The following is a 22296-nucleotide window of genomic DNA, read 5'->3' on the forward strand; positions in this document are numbered from 1 at the left end:
TCGACTACGAGGGGGCAGCCCTAAATTTACATTAGTCATTTAGCTGACGCTTTTATCCAAAGCGACGTACAAGTTCTGTACGACAAGTCATCAGGAAGGGCACAACTTTATTAGCTGAGTAACAATGTTCATCAAAGTGTTGAGTGCTACAGTGTAGGTTAGTTTATTAGGACAAGTGCATGACAGTAAGGTTAGTTAGGGTTAGATACAGGTATATATATATATATATATATATATATATATATATATTTTTTTTTTTTTATTCAGATAATGTTTGAAGAAGTGCGTCTTTAGTCAAATGCGAAAGATTGGACGGGTTTCGGCTGTCCTAACTAGGGTGGGTAGTTCATTCCACCATTGTGGGGCAAGGACTGAGAATAGGCGACTTCTCTTTGATGACCCTCCCGGAGCTTGGATAGGAGTAGGTCTGAGGCGGCCAGAAGATGCAGAGCGTAGGGGTCTTGAGGGTGTGTAGTTATAAACCATTGACCGGAGGTAGGCGGGAGCGGTTCCCTTTGCCGCACGGTATGCTAGATCGAGGGCCTTGAAGCGGATTCGTGCAGCAATGGGGAGCCAGTGCAGGTCCCTAAGAAGTGGGGTGACATGGGCCAACTTCGGTAGGTTTGAGATCAGGCGGGCCGCTGCGTTCTGAATGAGTTGAAGAGGCTTGGTGGCAGTGGCCGGGAGGCCAGCGAGCAGTGCGTTGCAGTAGTTGAGGCGGGAGATGACTGTTGATTGGACGAGGAGTTGTTGAGGCGGGAGATGACTGTTGATTGGACGAGGAGTTGGGTGGCTTATTTTGTCAGGAAGGGGCGGATCCTTCTGACGTTGCTCAGGAGGAATCTGCAGGTGCTGGTTGTCGCTGCGATGTGAGCAGAGAAGTTCAACTGGTCGTCGAGGACAACACCAAGGTTCTTGGCGGTCGGGGACGCGGTCACAGCTGCATTCTCGACTGTGATGGAAAGGTCGGTCAGGGGGGAGGATTTGGCCGGCAGGTGGATTGATTGATTGATTGATTGATTGATTGAAAACTTTATTAACAGATTGCAGAATGGGTACAATACAGTACAGCTCAATACACACAATTATTAAGGGGATGCAGACCAGAGAAAGACTTTTGTCTTGTTTACATCAGGGTCCCCCATTTTCAATTCATCAGGACATATATGACATACATGACATACTGATAGACAGTACTGCTACATCTATACATTTATGACATACCAGATTTGCAAATACAAAAGAGGAGCAATTCTGTTTTGCTTAGGTTCAGTTTGAGGTGGTTGGTCGTCATCCAGGCGGAGATGTCGGACAGACAGGCCGAGATCCGCTCAGAGACGTGGATATCTGAGGGAGGGAAGGAGAGGAAGAGTTGAGTATCGTCGGCATAACAATGATAGGAGAAGCCATGAGACGTGATAATGTTACCCAGTGATTTAGTGTAGAGGTAGAAGAGAAGGGGTCCTAGGACCGAGCCCTGGGCGACACCCGTCCGCAGGTGGCGGGTGGCCGACAGGGTCCCTCTCCATGACACTTGGTAGGAGCGGTCATTGAGGTATGATGTCAGCCATGTCAGCGCAGAGCCAGCCACTCCCATTCCTGCGAGGGCCGCGAGGAGGATCTGATGGTTGACTGTGTCGAACTCTGCAGATAGATCTAGGAGAATCAGGACAGAGGAGAGGCCTTTCGCTTTTGCTATTTTGAATTTTACCCTAATTCCAAACTAGCCCATTGCCCCTTATCCTACCTTTTCTAGCGTGAAAGCAGCTGTTGGCCACTTGTAGTAAATTTGTCTACTACTGGTAACCCTCGAGCACTTTTGGCTGTATACCATTTAGTGGATGTTTTTATCCAAGGTGCCTTGCAGGACCATGTGGGGATGCAATCTCAAACCACGCCCTCTTTTCTTGATCATCCAATCACAAAAGTTGCTTTCCTGAAAAAATATATATCATTATGTTAAAAATAAAGATTTTGTTTACTTAGTTATTTTTGACAGTATAACAGTATTTAGGGTACTTTTTAATTTTTTTTATAAAAATTGCAATGTGATTTTTTTTATGTTGGTTTGTAGTAATACAACATGGTGCTACTTCACTCAAATAGTCTATTCTCTTTTAATTCCTATTACAATTTCTTTATCACACTGCTGCAGTTTTTTTATACAGTTACAGTTAAACATTTACTAAAATAAACAAACACACCTTTGGTGTTATTGTAAAAAGAAAAAAATCCTACCGCTGCATGGATTTGTGGCTGTGCCTCCCAGCTCTACACTGAGCTACAGCACATAATCATTACCCTGCTGTGCGTCAGATTGATAACAGACAAAGTAGCATTCTAAGTATGGATCAGGACTAGTCGGTGCAGTGAAATAGGGTAGTGTCTTGAGATAGGTGAGGAGTGGTCTTTACAGATGGGTGTGTTCTTCTGGGCGTCTCACATGCTCTCTATGCTCCTGTCCAGCCCCCTGTCCCACCTCTGGTGCCCCTGGTGCCGTCAGCCTGGCGTCCTGCCCGCGCCCAGGTACCCTGCTGTGGCACTCACAGACACTTCTCTTCAAGATCTCTTCAAGACAACTTGGAGTTGACTTTTTTGCTGGATGAAGCACTAAAGTGTTACTGGTGCTCTGTGTGGCTGTGAATGCATGTATGTGATGGTCCTTAGTGGATAAGGAATGGATTCTTATTCTAAAAAGTGTTTGTCACATGCTTGAGACCTGGTCTAAGGTGAACGTAATGCATGATCCATTTAAGCTCAACCTTCTGTAATGATACATTAACACTTTGGGTGCCATGGGTTAAATTCATTATATACCATAGGTTGCCGGCTCTATTTGTCTATGGAGAAGTACCCCTTCTTTGCATGGCTATAACTTTTTAAATTCTATTGCTACATTGCCATTATTAGGGCCCATTCAAAGTCCTATATGTATTGTTCATTGTGTAGCAACGTTAAACTTTTTCATTCACATATTCATAGTAAAGTATGGTCTAATGTATAAGTATGTTTTCATCTCTTTCTGCAGCTTTCTCCAGAACGTGATATATAGCCCCAAATGCATTATATTGATGATGAAATACAGTTTGATGGCAATCGGGGCGATATAAAAAATTTCAATTGGACGTACTTCTAGAATGATCTACGTATGATCTGATGATGACCGGATGGGCGGGGGATCGTTTATAATTCCGTGGGCAGCGTTATATCATTCATCTAGTGTGGGTGATATGTTCATCATAACAGTTTATATGGAATACGATCAAAAATAACGCTGAATCTTACCGTATCCTCCTCGCGCCGTTGGGCGATGAGCGTGGAACAGTCATTTACCTATTATGGTATGTAGAAATATCGGGTCCATTTCCAGCTTGTATAATAGTATATATGTCCAAATCATGTTGTTTATCGAGTTATTGGCAATCGATCGCTATGTACTGTATTGTGTCGAGATCGAGTCCCGTGAGCCAAACAGAGTGCCCGGAAGTAATATGGTCGACCAGCACAACCTCCATAGCACTTCCTGTTTGGCGATTGCGCCGATCGGCCACCAGATGGCGCTCCTGAACCGCCAGAGAGCTCAGTGGGTCCTCCTGGTGGATCTCAGGCCAGCGGAGGGGAAATATGAATCCGATCGCAGATTTTTGAAATATTGATATAAGGACGCTGTACAGCGTCCTCCGGCAACTTGAGCATGGCCGGGAATGACGCTCTAAAGCGTTTTCCGGCAGTCAAAGTGTTAAGGTCAACATTCTGTTTGTTTGATTGATTGATTGAAACTTTTATTAACAGATTGCAGAATGGGTACAATACAGTACGGCTCAATACAAACAACTGCTAAGAGGATGCAGACCAGAAAAATACTTGCGTCTTGTTTACATCAGGGTCCTCTATTTTCAATTCATCAGGACATTTATGACATACATGACATATACAGTACTGTTTAATCAAGACATTTATGACATACACAAGACATACAAATATACAGTACTGTTTTAGAAAAAGAGATAATAAAAAAAATATGTACATTCAAAGGGGAAGAAACTGTACATTGGAGGGGGTTGGGTGGGTGGATGGTTGGGGGAGGGGGGGGGGTTGGACATTTGCTGGGGCCAGTTTCTAATTGCAGCCATCTGAGCGGTTTTGAAGGAGGGTAGGGATTCACATTATTTTACGCCTGTGGGTAGGGCGTTCCACATTATTGTGGCATAATTGTGAAACGTGTTTAGTCCCTTGTTTGAGCCGAATCTGTAATGATACATTAAGCTCAACCTTCTGTAACGATACATTAAGCTCAACATTCTGTAACGATAGATTAAACATTCTCTAAAATGACGTTTACACTCTACTGTACCTGGCAAGAAATCGTATGAATGCTATTAGCTTGCATTGTATTATTCATGCCATTAGCTTTCACACTGGCTCACACAGTCTGCAGACTGACTTTTTTCCCCCTCTGCAAGGATTTCATCTCGTTTGTCGTATCGCCATGACAACAATAAAACGACAGTGTGATTTATTGTAGCAAAAGGGACCAAGATGTCTCCTTGAGCCTCTTAGCCAATGGATCAGCATCCATCTCCCTGAGGGCCCCCCCCCCCCCCTGCTGCTTAGAGACAGACCAGAGATGGCTCCACTTATCTCCTGACAGCAGTGTGGAGCCTCTCTGTCTCTGATGTGGTTCTGTTAACTATTACTGTTCCTGGTGGGAAACCATGGTAAAGGGATGTTTGACACTTTGCCAGATTTCAGCAGACACTACGATCTTTCATGTTATTCCTACTGGCATGTGTTCGGTTGGTGTGTATTATACGGTGTGTTGTTGGATTACCTGGCTGTCACTCAGCATTACAGCCCAATTATGTGTTTTTGGTTGTGTGTGTGTATCCGTCTGCGACTGACTCAATGCAGAGATGTAAAACCATTAATTATGGCCGCTTGCATACTCCTAGTAGCAACAAGATGATTAACAAATAAATCAGTTTTTGCTTTTGGTATCTCACCATAGCATGGACTGGTTTGGAATGTGTCTCTTTGTGTGTTTGAGTACTACAATGGAGAGAAATACACACAGCCTAGACAAGGTTGGAAAGCAATGCTGTTTGACCCTAACTCTAACTAAACCTTCAGTATCAACCAGTACAGAGTACCCATCTGAGCCATTGATTATACTGAACAATATAGACTTAGAAGAAGAAGAAGATTACTTTATTCAATGTACAAGGCAATTGAAATTTGAGAGGTCAGAGTACAGGGTGCAGCACAGCAGTGCAGTGATCCTGGAGCAGTTTTGGGGTTCAGTGCCTTGCTTAAGGGCACGTAGGTAGGATGGTGGGCACCCTAGATGTAACACCAGCCACCCTTCAGTCACCAGCTCACAGCTGGAATACACCCTCCTGTCAGTGGCGGGGATCGAACCAGCGTTATTTTGGTTTTGTCATTAGACAAAAAAAATATATATATATATATATATAAAATACATTATATAAAGATAATTTCATTGTTGAACCTTGTATCGGACCAACATCTGATGCCAGTATCAGTATTTCTGCAACCCAAGTACCAGGGGGCAAAGAGCTACCCTGAGGATTCATAAACATCCCCTGAAACTGGGAACGTGTGTTTAGGATCTTGATTATCTTTTACCACTAAGGTTTCAAAGCCCATCAGTTAAATGTCCTTCCTTGGACTCAGAGGATATCCTGCTGTGGGTTTTGTAGCTGCAGCAGTCCAGCACGCTCCAGATTCGACTCCTGTGAAGGAAGCCTAAATTTACATGGATTTAACATTTAACAAATGAACTCGCAGTTTTTTGAAAATGTAACTAATCTTAACTCTGGTCTCATTGCATCCTCTCTCGTATTTTAACCTCTCTTGTGTCTCCCCAACCATCGCTTCCTCTTGTCACCAGAAGCCAGTGCGCTACCGCCGAGCCATCAGCTACGACAGCAAGGACTACTACATGCGCCTGCTGTCTGGAAACCCTGGCATGTACCAGCACTCCATAGAGCAGAGCACGGAGGGGGAGACCGCGCGGCACGAGCCCGAGCACGGGGAGGACACCATCGCTAGAGTCAAAGGTGCGGCGGGAGGGCTGGAGGAGCACCAGGGGTTTGTCTCTGTGATGGGGACAGTGCTACAGGGACATGTCTACATACCAGTCTGTTTGACGTGTGGCTTCCAAGTCATTCCTGCCTTTGATCCAAAAACCAAGGGGCCCTTCTTTTTTCATAATCTTTAACCGTTACTAAAGAGAAGTGCATTGTTTTCAGCTGATTCACCGGTGCCATTGGCTTCCATTGTATCTGGTGTCAAAAGTCACCAAATCTGACTCGAATGTAGCGCTAACACCGCTAAAGAGTTCACCAGTATGACAGACACACCGTGACACATTGGTACAGTCATAAATCCTTTAGTCAACAAAGTCCCATCACTATTAGTTAACTAAGAACTTCTTTAGACGAGGACAGCTCTAATCATTCTTTCATCTATCCTTTCTGTGTCCTCTCCTCCCTCCTCCCTCCCTTGACATCTGTGTCCTTTCCTCCCTCCCTTGACATCGCTGTGTCCTCTCCTCCCTCCCTGGACATATCTGTATCCTCTCCTTCCTCCCTTGACATCTCTGTGTCCTCTCCTCCCTCCTCCCTCCCTGGACATATCTGTATCCTCTCCTTCCTCCCTTGACATCTCTGTGTCCTCTCCTCCCTCCTCCCTCCCTGGACATATCTGTATCCTCTCCTTCCTCCCTTGACATCTCTGTGTCCTCCTCTCTCCCTTGACATATCTATATCATCGCCTTCCTCCCTTGACATCTCTGTGTCCTCTCCTTCCTCCTCCCTCCCTGGACATCTCTGTATCCTCTCCTTCCTCCCTTGACATCTCTGTGTTCCCTCCTCCCTCCCTGGACATATCTGTATCCTCTCCTTCCTCCCTTGACATCTCTGTGTCCTCTCCTCTCTCCCTTGACATATCTATATCATCTCCTTCCTCCCTGGACATCTCCGTGTCCTCTCCTCTCTCCTTCTCCCATGTCACCTCCCTGTCCTCCCCTCTCCTTGTGTGTCCAGGCCTGGTGAAGGCTCCTCTGAAGCGTTCCCGCTCCACAGCGGACGGACCTGACGAGGACAGCCAGGAGCAGCCACAGGACCAGTTCCTGGAGTCTGGCGGCCTCGACGAGGAGCAAAGGACCGACAACACCTCGCTGCTGCGCCTCCTGGAAGAGGGAGAGAAGGTTAGGGAGCCACACGCACACACACACACACACACACACACACACACACACACACACACACATATCAGGATGTAAACAGAAAGTCCAGTGGATTTTACAATGACAGAGCAGTTAGTACTCATTAATGGGTATGGAGAGGCCAGGCTGTGGCCATGTGTTCCCAGTTTCCTCTATAGGAGCTGGACAGAGGATGTTTTACAGACGTGTTGAATGCAGCGTATTAATGTGTGAGCCGACACAGCGGAGTGAGAGGTCACAGCAGGACAACAGTTCAGTTCAGGTCACTACAGTATTGTTCCAGGGAAACCTGGCTTGAGGCCAGGAGTTCAGATGAAAACAATACAATATACACAAATACCATAGGCATACAATTTACAGTATACAAAACATCACAAATATCATAGGCATACAGTATACAATATAAAAACACCACAAATACCATAGGCATACAATTAACAAGATACAAAACACCACAAATATCATAGGCATACAGTATACAATATAAAAATACCAGTTTTTTTGTGCTGTAATAATAATAATAATGGATTGGATTTATATAGCGCTCTTCATGTTCACGAGGACCCCAGAGCGCGTACAGAGTCCATTATTCGTTCATACACAGTCATACCGGTGGTGGTAAGCTACAATTGCAGCCAGAGCTGCCCTGAGGCAGACTCACGGAAGCGTGGCGAATAATCAACGCCTACGGCCCCTCCGACCACCACCAACATTCATTCACATGCATACACATTCATACGAGGCAAGTAGGTTAAGTGTCTTGCCCAAGGACACAACGGCAGTGGGATGGACATGGGCTTGAGCGGGATTCGAACCACCAACCCTTCGATCATTGGATGACCCGCTCTACCACGCCGCTGTGTCATGGTTCAGGTGCGTCAGGGTTAGTTACTGTTTCTTTGTGCTGTGTCATGGTTCAGGTGCGTCAGGGTTAGTTACTGTTTCTTTGTGCTGTGTCATGGTTCAGGTGCGTCAGGGTTAGTTACTGTTTCTTTGTGCTGTGTCATGGTTCAGGTGCGTCAGGGTTAGGGTTAGTTACTGTTTCTTTGTGCTGTGTCATGGTTCAGGTGCGTCAGGGTTAGTTACTGTTTCTTTGTGCGGTGTCATAGTTCAGGTGCGTCAGGGTCAGGGTTAGTTACTGTTTCTTTGTGCTGTGTCGTGGTTCAGATCCAGCACATGTACAGGTGCGCCAGGGTTCAGGGCCTGGACACCAGCGAGGGCCTGCTGCTGTTCGGGAAGGAGCACTTCTACGTCATCGACGGCTACACCATGACCGTCTCCAGGGAGATCCGAGACATCGACACGCTGCCTGCCAAGTAGGTGCACCGCCGCCGGCACCAGACAGTTGTCTGTTCCCTGTTCATCATTTCAGCATGTTGTCTGTTGTCTGTTCATCATTTCAGCATGTTGTCTGTTCATCATTTCAGCATGTTGTCTGTTCATCATTTCAGCATGTTGTCTGTTCATCATTTCAGCATGTTGTCTGTTCATCATTTCAGCATGTTGTCTGTTCCATATTCATCATTTCAGCATGTTGTCTGTTCCATATTCATCATTTCAGCATGTTGTCTGTTCCATATTCATCATTTCAGCATGTTGTCTGTTCCATATTCATCATTTCAGCATGTTGTCTGTTCCATATTCATCATTTCAGCATGTTGTCTGTTCCATATTCATCATTTCAGCATGTTGTCTGTTCATCATTTCAGCATGTTGTCTGTTCCATATTCATCATTTCAGCATGTTGTCTGTTCCATATTCATCATTTCAGCATGTTGTCTGTTCCATATTCATCATTTCAGCATGTTGTCTGTTCCATATTCATCATTTCAGCATGTTGTCTGTTCCATATTCATCATTTCAGCATGTTGTCTGTTCATCATTTCAGCATGTTGTCTGTTGTCTGTTCATCATTTCAACATGTTGTCTGTTGTCTGTTCATCATTTCAGCATGTTGTCTGTTCATCATTTCAGCATGTTGTCTGTTCATCATTTCAGCATGTTCCCTATTCATCATTTCAGCATGTTCCCTGTTCATCATTTCAGCATGTTCCCTATTAATCATTTCAGCATGCTGTCTGTTCATCATTTCAGCATGTTGTCTGTTCATCATTTCAGCATGTTGTCTGTTCATCATTTCAGCATGTTGTCTGTTCCCTATTCATCATTTCAGCATGTTGTCTGTTCCATATTCATCATTTCAGCATGTTGTCTGTTCCATATTCATCATTTCAGCATGTTGTCTGTTCCATATTCATAATTTCAGCATGTTGTCTGTTCATCATTTCAGCATGTTGTCTGTTCCATATTCATCATTTCAGCATGTTGTCTGTTCATCATTTCAGCATGTTGTCTGTTCATCATTTCAGCATGTTGTCTGTTCCTTATTCATCATATCAGCATGTTGTCTGTTCCATATTCATCATTTCAGCATGTTGTCTGTTGTCTGTTCATCATTTCAGCATGTTGTCTGTTGTCTGTTCATCATTTCAGCATGTTGTCTGTTGTCTGTTCATCATTTCAGCATGTTGTCTGTTGTCTGTTCATCATTGCACCATGTTGTCTGTTCCCTGTTCATCATTTCAGCATGTTGGTCTACCAATCCCCAGGCCCATGGAATGGGACTAATTCCTTTTTCAATCCAATCGTTTCAATGAAATCGACTTTCTCCATCATAGAACGATTCTTTAGTTTGAAAAGCTTCATTCAAGCCATGTCCAAAACACATTAACCACACAAAATTAAGACAACAAACAAAACTTCAGTCTTTTTTTTTTTTAGAATTCTTATTATTCATTTTGTATTTCTCTTTAACACATTGAGTGCCACGCCCCTTCCGTGAAGTGCATCTGGCCTTGCCGTCCATTCACCCCATGTAAACGTGCACCTTGTTTGTAGAGCTAAACCTATATAATATATATTTATAGCTATAGCTAAAACGTACATTTCCGTTTTGTACCGTTTTGAATATGTATATAGTTTGGGTGCTTCTGAGTAATTCCAGGAAAAAGATGCGAAAACAGCATTTTTGTGTAATTCAATAAACATGTTGTCATTTTTCACCTGATTATCGAATCTTCCTGAAATCAACGCTAGATTATCATTATTATCCTTCCTCATGCATACATGAAATGTGCCCTGGAGCGCGGCACTCCCTCCCTCCCCTCCTGCACCCAACGGTAAAAAGCCACACACATAAAACACAGATAGCTTCAATCGCGGTAGAAAAGAATATATCAGATCAACGCAAGATTGGATATAATAGTGTGCTTACCTGGTCTCTGATGTAATGCAAAAAAGATAATCCAATTATCTGATCGCCATTCCAGTTATCCACAGCGATCCTGTCGCCAATGTTATTGGGCATTGCACATGAACGGGCGGGCGGGGTCAGTTGTCCAAGCCATCCCTACAAGCGCGTGTTTTGCCGGAGTGTTTAGGACCCGCCCCCACGCCGCAGCTCGGTAGAGAAAAGAAACTACACCGTTTCTAATGGAGTGAAATAGCGGCCGAAGGCGTTAGAGGGCGGTATAAGACTGCCTGCCAGCTCAGACACATTCAGAACAGTATGCACAAGGTGCCCGCTGAATTATGAATGGCAATAGCGATTAAAAGAAATACTGTGAGAAAAACGTAGTTCTACGTTTCCAGCACTCAACCGTCGGGCGACAGAAACGTAGTTCTACGTGAACGGCACCCAATGTGTTAAGGTTAACGTGCTTACGTGCATTATCCAGTTCATATATACATACATGCCCTACAAAGGCTAAATAATTAAATAAATAAATATAAAATTAAACAATATACATTTTGTTTTTATATTTATAAATATAAATAGCGTTGGGCACACTCGACACCAAGCGCGTGCCGAAACGAGCACCAAAACCCTGGGCATCCAGCGGAGAGATGGCGAGTTCCTCTGACTGAAGCGGCCAGCCTTGCTAGCAGCCTTTATGGCCAAACTTTAATAACATAACCTAATGGATAAAATGCCTTTTTGCTGCAGCCATATACCGTACTCATGCTTGAATGAAGCAATTATTGTAATGAAATAACTAAATAACGTTACAAATATTGAAATGGAGAGTAAAAAGCTTTTGCTGTATTGGTTGCATCATACTGTACTAGGAAAAAGAGAGAGAGAGAGGGCAGTACAATACAGACGTCACTCCACAAAGTTCAGAGCGTTGGCGGGTCTCTGAAAGCACCATACCTTCCACAAGACGTTTCCATCTCGGAGAGTGTTCATCTATCATGATTATATCCTACACTGCTTGCATATTGCAGTGAAACACATCGTTGTATACTGGAGCTATTATTAGAGTATGACATCATTTCTCTTGATACTGCAGGATGAGTGAGTGTGTTTCTGCTGCATGCATGATGTAATGCCAATTTGGGAGTGTGTGTGTGTGTGTGTGTGTGTGTGTGTGTGTGTGTGTGTGTGTGTGTGTGTGTGTGTGTGTGTGTGTGTGTGTGTGTGTGTGTGTGTGTGTGTGTGTGTGTGTGTGTGTGTGTGTGTGTGTGTGTGTGTGTGTGTGTGTGTGTGTGTGTGTGTGTGTGTGTGTGTGTGTGTGTGTGTGTGTGTGTTCCTCCCATGGTAGTTACTCCTCTGAAAGCCTGTTTGAACATACATCTTTAGTTATCATCACATCCTCTTTTGGTGTTTTCACCCGACAGACCATAATATACCAGCGGTCGACTTGTTATGATATAATGCCGATACAGAAATTTAGAGAGTTGGCTGATATAATGCCTTTTTTTTTGCATCTTTAAAATTAGGGCTGTCCCCGACTAAGGATTTGGATGGTCGACTATGATTGGCCAAAATTTGCCGTTAGTCGACTATTGCTCGACAAACAAAAAAATCGTTCCATTTGGGCTGTTGGGGGTGCTTAATGTCTGAAGGAGTCGACTGAAGGCTTCTTGTCCTCTGCAAAAGCATGCAATTGGTCCACTGATGGATACATCTTGATATTTGTCTAGTCTAGTGTGTTCATTAGATGGGTGAAATCCTCTTTCAGTGCCTCTGTGCCTGTTTTCGTAGGCATTTAGCCTCTGGTATGCGTGCCATTAGCGTTAGCCACGCTTCTACGCCTCTTTTCTTTTGGAAAGAATGATAAAAAAAATATTATAAATTATATATATATTTTTTTTTATATATTCGAAAGAGGTTGGCCAGTCGACTACGGCTCCTTTCGACCGATTAATTTTCGACTAATCGACTAATAGGGGTCAGCCCTATAAAATACAACAATTTAATAATAACTAATTAAAAACATTTATTCTTATCCCCAGAAAATCATCATCCTGTAATAAAATAATTGTTCATTTAGTAGGAAACATTGTAAATAAATGTGTGTGTGTGTCCAGTCTGCATGAGGCCATCATCCCCAGGGGCGCCAGACAAGGCCAGTGCCAGCTGAAGAGAACCTGCAGCATCTTCGCCTATGAAGACATCAAGGAAGTACACAAGAGACGCTACCTGCTGCAGGTTAGCACATACATTGACCCCCACACACACACAAGATGTTGGTGCTGCCCTCAACCAAATACATTCTTATTTGACGTGTCATGGGACTTCAGTGGATTTCATGGTTGAAAAATCAATAACATTTAGTTTTCCCCCATGTGTTCATGTTAATTAACTCATTCAGCGCTAGGGGTCGTTGTTTACCTTCTTGGTAGAAGGCCAGCACTCTGTTCAATGGGGAGAAAGCCAAACTAGCGAGTGCTTAAAATATATGAAATATAGCTATGGATCTAATAACACTGTAGATTGTCAGTGAGTTGCTTCTGGTCAACATGCAAGAAACAGATTGTTTTTTCATCCGTACATTTCCGTTTTATACCGTTTTGAATATGAGTATAGTTTGGGTGATTCTTAGGGCGCTTTCACATATAGTTTTGGCGGACTCGGTGCGGACTCGGTGCGATTCGGGGGGTGAAGTTGCAACATTGTTGCATTCTTCATTTGGTTCGGTCTGCATTCACATTGCAATTTGTCAAGCGCACCAAACTTTCTGAACAATGTCACACGGTCGAAAAGGGCGCTCGTCTATTGGACACAATAGAGAGTGGAAATGTGTGTGCGTGACTGCGAGCCCTAACGTGTGTGCGCACGTGTGTGTGTGTGTGTGACTGCGAGCCTGAGGCGGTGCTGGTGATGCCTTCTGATGGGTCTCATCTTTGAAAGACTCAACGATATGTTTCCGGCTGGATGTGGGTCTTGTGCCAAGTATAACGTCCAGCCAGGTCATCATACCAAGGAAACTTGTCTTTCTCGTCCCCCGAACTCCTACTTTTTCGAAGCAAGTCACGGACTTTAAATAGGCTAATTGTTTTTTCAGCCTGTTATTCGTTTTAACTTCTTTAATTCACATTTCTTTAGTTTGCAATAATGCAACTGCAAGCCAATGTTCCGAGACATATTTATATATTTGTAATTGTTAGGCTATTTGAATCCACCATTTAGGGCTAACGTAACGGTGTATTCAAATAGCCTAACAAATTAAATGTAATATGTCTCGGAACATTGGCTTGCAGTTGCATTATTGCAAACTAAAGAAATGTGAATTCAAGAAGTTAAAATGAAGTTTAGCCTATTCAATAGTTTTAGAAGGCTATAGCCAAAGTTGCCTTTTACGCACCGCTTAGCCTATATTTTACGCACTGTGTTTAGCCTATATTAAATAGTCTTAATTGTTTTTTCAGCCTGTTATTCGTTTTAACTTTCAGCCTGTTAATAAATATGTGTCGTTAATTCAGTATTTAACCTGTTCCACACGAGGTGAAAATCCGCCTAAAATATATACCTAGGTAAATGGAATATTGCTCCACTTATACAAGGGCTATTTGTATATTCTTGGTATCTAGGTACATCTATGGACCTCAGGGAATGTATTCACAGTGTCAGAAATATTGTGTCCATTACTAGGCTTGCTTAAAGGGGAACTCCAACATTTTGGGAAATTAGCTTATTTAACATCTTCCCTGGAGTTAGACAAGAAGATACATACCTTTTTTGTCTCTGTGCGTGCATTTTAGCTTTGGGAATAGACGCTCCGTTAGCATAGCTTAGCTTCATCACTGGAAGTGAGGCAGGACAGTAGCCTTACAGTGCCTTACAGTGTATTGCAAGGTCTGACATTGACCAAATTTGATATGCATGACCTTGGTGGGCTCTAGGTCAACTCCTGAAAAGGGGGTCAATGTCAGACTTTGCAATCAAAAGTTAGGGGGCTAATAACCCTTGCCATAATTTCAGTGCGCCCCCTAACTTTTGATTGCAAGGTCTGACATTGACCCCCTTTTCAGGAGTTGACCTAGAGCCCACCAAGGTCATGCATATCAAATTTGGTCAATGTCAGACCTTGCAATACACTGTAAGGCACTGTAAGGCTACTGTCCTGCCTCACTTCCAGTGATGAAGCTAAGCTATGCTAACGGAGCGTCTATTCCCAAAGCTAAAATGCACGCACAGAGACAAAAAAGGTATGTATCTTCTTGTCTAACTCCAGGGAAGATGTTAAATAAGCTAATTTCCCAAAATGTTGGAGTTCCCCTTTAAATTGTGATGAAACAAAGGAGAATATGAATTATGATTTTTCTTTGCATCTCTGACAGTGAATAACACCATGATAATAATGACCAAACTTAAAAGACTGCCACTGATCTCGTTCAGTACCCTCTTGAGATCATGTGTACAAAAGATCTAAGGAAATTAATAAAGGGAAGACGATTAAACCGAAGGTTCTGTAGATACAGTACTGAATTCTCCCATCCGGACCGATGCAATTTGAAATATTATTATAGAATATGATGCTTATACATTACCTTATTATAGCCAATTCGCACATTTATATATATATATACATATATTATCTTTCAAATCCCGAGTTCAATTTGGATTTAGTATCACCAGGCGTGCATAAGAACAGATAATGTAATCTACTGTACTTTTTAATTTTCCCCACAGTGCAACCGTTTTGAAACAATTTTCAGATCTAATTGTTCCTACATGCAATAGGGAGGAGAAACTAACTGTTTCAATATTTGTCAAAAACGTTAACTTTTGTGGCTTATTATCGCGAATCATAACAGTTATTGATATGATTCATTCAGAACGCTGAACTTTGAAACCCCACAGTATCTGACAGGAAGTGTAGTTCGGAAAAATTCCAACGCTGGTCGACAGCTATGCACCCCCTCTACAAAATGGCTGCAAAAAGTCTACAATTCCCATGGTTCAAAATTTCCATTTCCGTTTCCGTCTTGCATAGACTTCAGAAAACGTAAAACTATCTAATGGCACTTTTAACCTATTGCTAAACTAACGTATTGATGATAATATACATTCTACATGCTTTTGTGACATGTTAGTGATGTTAATACTTGAAAACGTTTGATTAAAAAATCGCAACTTAAATGCAACACAAATATTGATTTATGACCCGTGGGGTGGAACAGGTTTTTGAATTCATATTTATTTAGGCTATGCTAATTAAAAACACAAATGTTATGGACATCTAATTGAATTCTCTGCTTATTTATTAATATATTGCTGATGCAGTTTTTTTATTTTGACGTGGCATTGATCCATTGTTCTATTGAAGCCCATTACCACCATCCTCTCGCTAAACAACTTGTACACACATTTTTATGAGTGCCCACAAGTAGCTGTTTAATTTGGTCTTCTGCCCATATTTCTATCAGGGCTTTCACCTCGTCATTCGCCCATGTCTGTCCACGAGACATGTTTACCGCTGTGTTTGTTTTGTTTCCTTCTACCCAAGATGCACAGTTTATCAGGTCACTTCCTATATTTGGTCTTGCGTTTGGTCCGATGAAGCGAACCGAGACCTGCGTTTTCAGGCAGACCAGAGTTCACGTGTTTGATCCGCACCAGAGTTCGACTGAGCATTCACACCATCCCAAAAAAAGCGGACTATCCGAGGAAACAAACTCTGGTCCGATAGTCCGGACCAAACAGCTCTGGTGTGAAAGCACCGTAATCCCAGGAAAAGACGCAAAAATAGCCCTTTAGTGAAATCCAGTTATCACGTTGTCATTTTTCGCCTGATTATCGAATCTTCCTGACATCAACGCTAGATTATCGTTATTATCCTTCCTCATGCAAGAATGAAATGGGGCTTGGACTGGCGCACCGCCACCAACGTTCAAATGGAGTGCAATAGCGGCCGAAGGCATTAGAGGGCAGTATTGACCGTCTGCCAGCTCAGACACATTCAGAACAGTATGCACAGCCTGCCCTGATGAATTATGAATGGCAATAGCTAATAAAAGAAATAACGATTAAAACCAGACTTTTCTCGTGATTGGCACTCAAGCGATGGCGAGTTAACCCGACAATTGCTCCCAATGAGTTAATGGATTTCATGGTCGACAAATCAATAACATTTAGTTTTTCCCCATGTGATCATGTTGATTAGTGGATTCCATGGTCTACAAATCAATAACATTTAGTTTTTCCCCATGTGATCATGTTGATTAGTGGATTTCATGGTCGACAAATCAATAACATTTCGTATTTCCCCATGTGATCATGTTGATTAGTGGATTTCATGGTTGACAAATCAATAACATTTAGTTATATTATCGTACTTGGCCATCGCGTCCCGCTCTTAAGCCTATCGAGATATACCTCATCTCATGTACCTATTGTACTCCATCAACGAAAAAAACAAGTACACCCACACCTGCCGGGTCCCGCCCCTATGGAGGCGTAGCCTATAAGACAGTAGGCATGGTCACCAAACACTCTTCCTCTATTTTCGTTTCCATCATAACGGTCGCAGTGCACCTTATGTAAACTAGTTGTTATGAAAAGATTATGAGAAATTGCGTAATGTTGAAAGTTTACCGGAGGTTTGCTTACCCCTGGAATCTTCGGGGCATATTTCAGCGACACGTCGGGCCTATTCTGATGTTTCCTCGTCTGGTGGCAGCAGATCCAGGAGCAGCGTGCAAGGTTGGCTATCGAGCCGGCTTGTACACAGGTAGGCCCTGTGTCATCAGGCATGGGTATTAGTGTTAGTAATGCTGGGTTGTTTTGTTACACAACCATGTTGTGTGTCGGCGCCAGGGGCGGGATGGTTTGGTGGACGTTTCACTGCAGTGAACGGGTTCCAAACGGTCCTGGAAGCGTGCTGTTAACAACTAATGCTAACGCTACATGCTAATTCTAATGCTACATGCTAACACTACTGCTACGCTGTTCTAATGTATCCGCCGTGGGATGTTGTCGCTTTTCCCTCCTCTTGCCCGGTTCATCAATGAAGGTCAGTCGGTAGCTGATGTGGGGGTTTTGCTGAGTCCTATTTACCTTTTTTACTGGCAAATGGGTTGACAACAGGGTAGGCCGTGGCTAGGTAGCCTAGCCAGGTAGCGTTACTCCTGTGTCCCGGCGGGGTTTGTTCAACGGTGTTCCCACCTGGGAGCCGATGCTTGAGGCTCTGCGGGTAGCAGTAGAGCTATACTACTGCAGGATGGGACTTAACGGCGGCCCGTGTTGTGGCTCAGCTGACTGTTTTCTGTCCATAGTAGCGTTGAACGCTATGCTATAGTAGTGTAGTGGGCTACTGTTTTGGTCTGTCTCTCTGCTATGAGAAGGTCTGTCTATGCTACAGCTTTCTCTTCTCTCAACCATTCATGCTGACGGTCAATCGGTGTCTATTGGGGGAGTAGTGCGGGGGGGGCTTTGTTTACCTTTTTTGGTAAATGGGCTAAGCTGGGGCTGGTGTGCTGTTGTGAATATTTTGAATGAATGCGGGACTGGTTCTCTCTGGTCCGCCTCCCCTTAACGTTGTGTATATGGGCTTGCTCATTCTACAGTATTTTGTGGTGTTAGTTATTTTATTCATTTAACCCCTTCATGGTGCACACCACAGTGGAGGTTGCTGTTTGCAACCACCAATGGTGCTCCGTGTTAACATCAGTCCTTTGCTTTTGACATATTGAAACAGTGCCCCGCCCGGCCGACGCCATGGGTGGGTCGGCCTGGCGAGTGGCTGGTGGGCTGCTAAAGCCTGTACCGCCACGGTATGGAATTGGCAGAGATTAGAACTGTGTTCGAATTGCTGTTTTTTCTATCAAAAAAAAAATTGTGTCTGGTGGCGGGGCCTTGAGGGCCAGCCGACGTCGACACATCGCGCGAGGTTGTTGACGTTATTAGCTTTGACGTAGCCGCAAGCTATAACCGCTCAGGGTTCCCCTCTCCGCAGGGGATTTTGGTCTTCTGCTGGAGCGCGGGCGGTATTGTCCTAGGCCCCACACCGCCTCACACCGCGCAGCCAGAAGAAGAGAGAGCACGGCCTCGTCAGCGGCGATGACGAGGCCCTCGACAGGCGGCCATATTTTTCCCCCGCCAGAGGTATCCTGGGCGTTGAATCGACAGGTGTCCACAAGGCCGACAACCAGTGCTCGAGACTAACGATGTCCCGTCGTCCCGGGGACGATCAAATATTGATTTGGGACAAACCGAAATCTTTTTTGGGACGCAAACGGGACGAGAGGATTTAATTTTTTTCACAGGAAATGTCAATTAGCCGACTGTCAGTGCGCGCATATATATATATGAATTATTCTACGTTAATAAAACATACCTGGTGATCAACTACAGTTTGCTGTAAACATTATGATATGTGTGTAGTGTTCTGATAACGACAGCTGCAGCGGGAGCTGGCTCATGCTGGATTTGCGAATAGCATGCAGCTGCAGAGCCGCAGAGCCAGGGGTGCAATACTCCAAGTCTGGAGCCCTGCCGACAGCCTTGGCGGCCGAGGGATCGGCCATGTTGGACGGGCTCGGCTTGAACAACAAGCCGTCACCGTCCTGCCGCGAGCAGCCCGCTCTCCGATCACTCCCAACACCAGCGGAAAAAGGGGGCTCTGATTGTTTCCTTTGGCTGCGGGCCGCGTGCCTTCGTTGAAGCGCGGGCGGCCCCACTTTTCGCTTCTCATGGGGACAGGGGCTGACACCCAGTTGATGGCTGAGCCTGGGTCTGTCCGTGAGAATGTTGTGCTGTCAAGCGGCTCCCACACCATAAGCTGTGTTGGTTGAGCCTGGTGTTACGTCTGTCAACTAAGTGTTGTCAGCAGGGGGGCTCGAAACCTTTTAAGGCACACAGTGCGGGCTTCCCCGGCCTCGCCTTCGCCAGGCCAGGTATCATGTTGGTACCTCCCACTCCCGCGAGATCGGCAGTGGTCTGAAATGAAGAGGTGCGCGTGATTTAGGTGGTAGTAATATCACTGCAGGGCTACGGTGTGTAGGCCCATGGGGTCCTCACGCCTTGCATGTCTGGCTGCAGAACAACTCCTCAGCATGCTCTGGAGGGGTGTTCAGTGGGGGGGCTTTTGTCACCTGGATTGATGTCAGCTTCCCTCGTATCAAACCGGCCCTTTCTGTCGGGGTCCCCCCTTGGGTGCGATTGCCTCGTGGGTAGTGTCGGGTTCCGACCCGACTCCACGGAACGCTCTGCTCGCAAAGGTCCAGGGTTGGCTACGCACAGCGGGTGGGACCGGGCCGACTATCTACAGTTCCTGGCGGACCTGCGCCACATGGCGGTGGGTGCGTTGGGAGTGTCATCACATATGACTACGGCAGTACCATATGTCGAGGTGGATGGAGAGAACGCTGAGGGTACAGACCCTATTGTCAGGGTCACCAGCAGTGACAGCTCTGGTCAACGAGATCCAATCTCTGTGGACGAAGCAAGCCATCGTCGTGGCGTTCTCCTCCCGGTGTTCTCTGGTGCCTGAGAAATCGGGAGGGGGGGGGTGTCAGACCCATGCTGGACCTGTCCCATGGGAAGGTTCTGCATTTTTTGGATCGTCTCCTACCTGTTGAACACTGTCAGGTGGGGGTCTGGTTCTCCTCCATAGACCTGTAGGATGCGTATTCGCATCTCCGATCTTCCATCCTAGGGCTTACCTACGCTTCCTTTGCAGGGTTAGCGTATGAGTACCAGAGGCTGCCGTGCGGTTTTTTCTCTGGCTCCCCGCATCTTCACCAAGTGCGTGGAGGCCGCACTGGGGCCTCTGCGTCGTCAGGGGTTACAAAGTGTATTCTGCCCTGACGACGTTCTGGTCCTTCGCGGTCGAGGTGGATCGTCGGGTCTCGTACCAGGCAGGTCCCTACCAGCCTGGGGTTTGCTGTAGACTGGAAGTAGAGTACTCCTCTTCCCAGTCAACGGTTGGAGGGCTATGGGCATCCCTCTCGGAGCGTGTTGTCGACACGCTCGGGAGGTTCCGTCCTGGGACGGTTACGGCGCTGTCTCACGTCACGTTTTTCACCGACGCCTCCCTCGCTGGTGACGCGTCGGGCCAACGCAGCAGGGGGCAGCTGGCAAACCATGCTGCCCGGTCTGCGCTACGTTCAATGTGTTGGTATTGAAAGCGGTCCTTCTGGTCCTCAATCGGTGTTGATCAGGACGGACAATACGGCAGGCGGCAGGAACCTTCAAGTTCCCTGGTGCAAAATAAATCTGGTAGTTGGTTTATGACGTTAATTAATAATAAACATGAGCGCAAGCGGCAGGAACCTTCAAGTTCCCTGGTGCAAAATAAATCTGGTAGTTGGTTTATGACGTTAATTAATAATAAACACTGTTAGGACTCTTAATAATAAACACTGTTAGGACTATCTGACTCTTAATAATAAACACTGTTAGGACTATCTGACTCTTACTAATAAACACTGTTAGGACTATAAATCTGGTAGTTGGTTTATGACGTTAATTAATAATAAACACTGTTAGGAATCTTAATAATACACACTGTTAGGACTATCTGACTCTTACTAATAAACACTGTTAGGACTATAAACACTGTGCAGACTATCTGGCTCTTAATAATAAACACTGTTAGGACTATCTCGATTCACGCGTCACTACTGTAACTAGAAACTCTGGGTGTCACTGTACATCAGTGTGGAACTGTACGCTGTAACGTTATATGTTATTTCGCCCGTGGAGGCTGCTGAAGCGCCAGCGGGGCGATGTGGTGGTTTGTCCCCGGCTTCCGTGCGCCGCCGCCGGCTTGACGCAGCAGCGGCCGTGCTCCGTTGTAGAAGCCCTTCAATGACAGAGCTCTCATATTTTGCGAATGCATAAACTATATCTTAAATTATGGCTATGTGTCTAATATGGCTGTCGCTTATCAATGACTTCGCGACAGCCATATTAGACACATAATTTAAGATATAGTTTATGCATTCGCAAATATGAGAGCTCTGTCATTGAAGTGGGTGGTGGCAGCGTTACTAACAGCGTTCACCCTGATGTAAAGTAGCTATTTTTATTGTTTTGTCATGACAAACCAATTACATAATCCCAACATATGTGTAAAGAAACAACATATTCCAGTTAACGGTATATTTTTTTAATGATTCATTACGGTATAAATTAGGTTAACTGGAGCTGCGTATTGCTGGCTCTCATATTTGCGAATACAATAGCGTTCACCCTGATGTAAACAATTCTACAACGGAAGACGGCCGCTGCAACTCTCTGCCGCGCGGTCACGTGGCCATGTGGCCAATCAGAGAAACGCTGAACGCAAGGCTGAACACAAGTTGGTTGCCTTTAATATTCACGCGGCCGGGACCCAGTCTCCTGCCCCCTGGATGCTGTCCTTAGTTGCCTCCAGTCTCTCCTTGATAGACTGTCGGCTTCGACGGTGAGGATATATGCAGCAGCTATATCCTCCTATCATGAGGCATTTGAGGGGGATGTCTTGTTCAGCCACCCTCTTGTGAAGCGTTTTCTGCTTGGCTCTCCACGCGTTAAGCCGGTGCAACGCTCTTTGGCTCCGAGTTGGGATCTTCAATTGGTCCTCGGTCGGTTGTCCTTGGCCCCGTTTGAGCCTCTTGAGCAAGCGCCGTTGGAACAGCTGTCGTTCAAGACCGCGTTCTTGCTGGCCGTCACCTCCGCTGAACGCGTGGGTGTGCTTTGTGCTCTCTCGGTACGACCAGAGTGCCTGTCTTTCGTTCCGATTGCGGTGCCACTCTGCGGCCTAATCCTGCCTTCG

At 45.1% G+C, this 22296-nt stretch overlaps 1 protein-coding gene across 1 annotated transcript in view; it reads left to right on the forward strand.

Moving 5' to 3' along the window:
• The window catches only part of wdfy3 (WD repeat and FYVE domain containing 3), a 415649-nt gene that overhangs the window by 330472 nt on the left and 62881 nt on the right, over positions 1–22296 (forward strand). The window contains exons 45-48 of the mRNA XM_084308124.1: positions 5912–6080; positions 7068–7231; positions 8417–8565; positions 12623–12743. Coding sequence (XP_084164250.1) covers positions 5912–6080; positions 7068–7231; positions 8417–8565; positions 12623–12743 — 603 coding nt within the window. The remainder of the gene's footprint in view (positions 1–5911; positions 6081–7067; positions 7232–8416; positions 8566–12622; positions 12744–22296) is intronic.

This window comes from Notolepis coatsorum, assembly GCF_963971535.1.
Source record: "Notolepis coatsorum genome assembly, chromosome: 1".
Taxonomy (NCBI): domain Eukaryota; kingdom Metazoa; phylum Chordata; class Actinopteri; order Aulopiformes; family Paralepididae; genus Notolepis; species Notolepis coatsorum.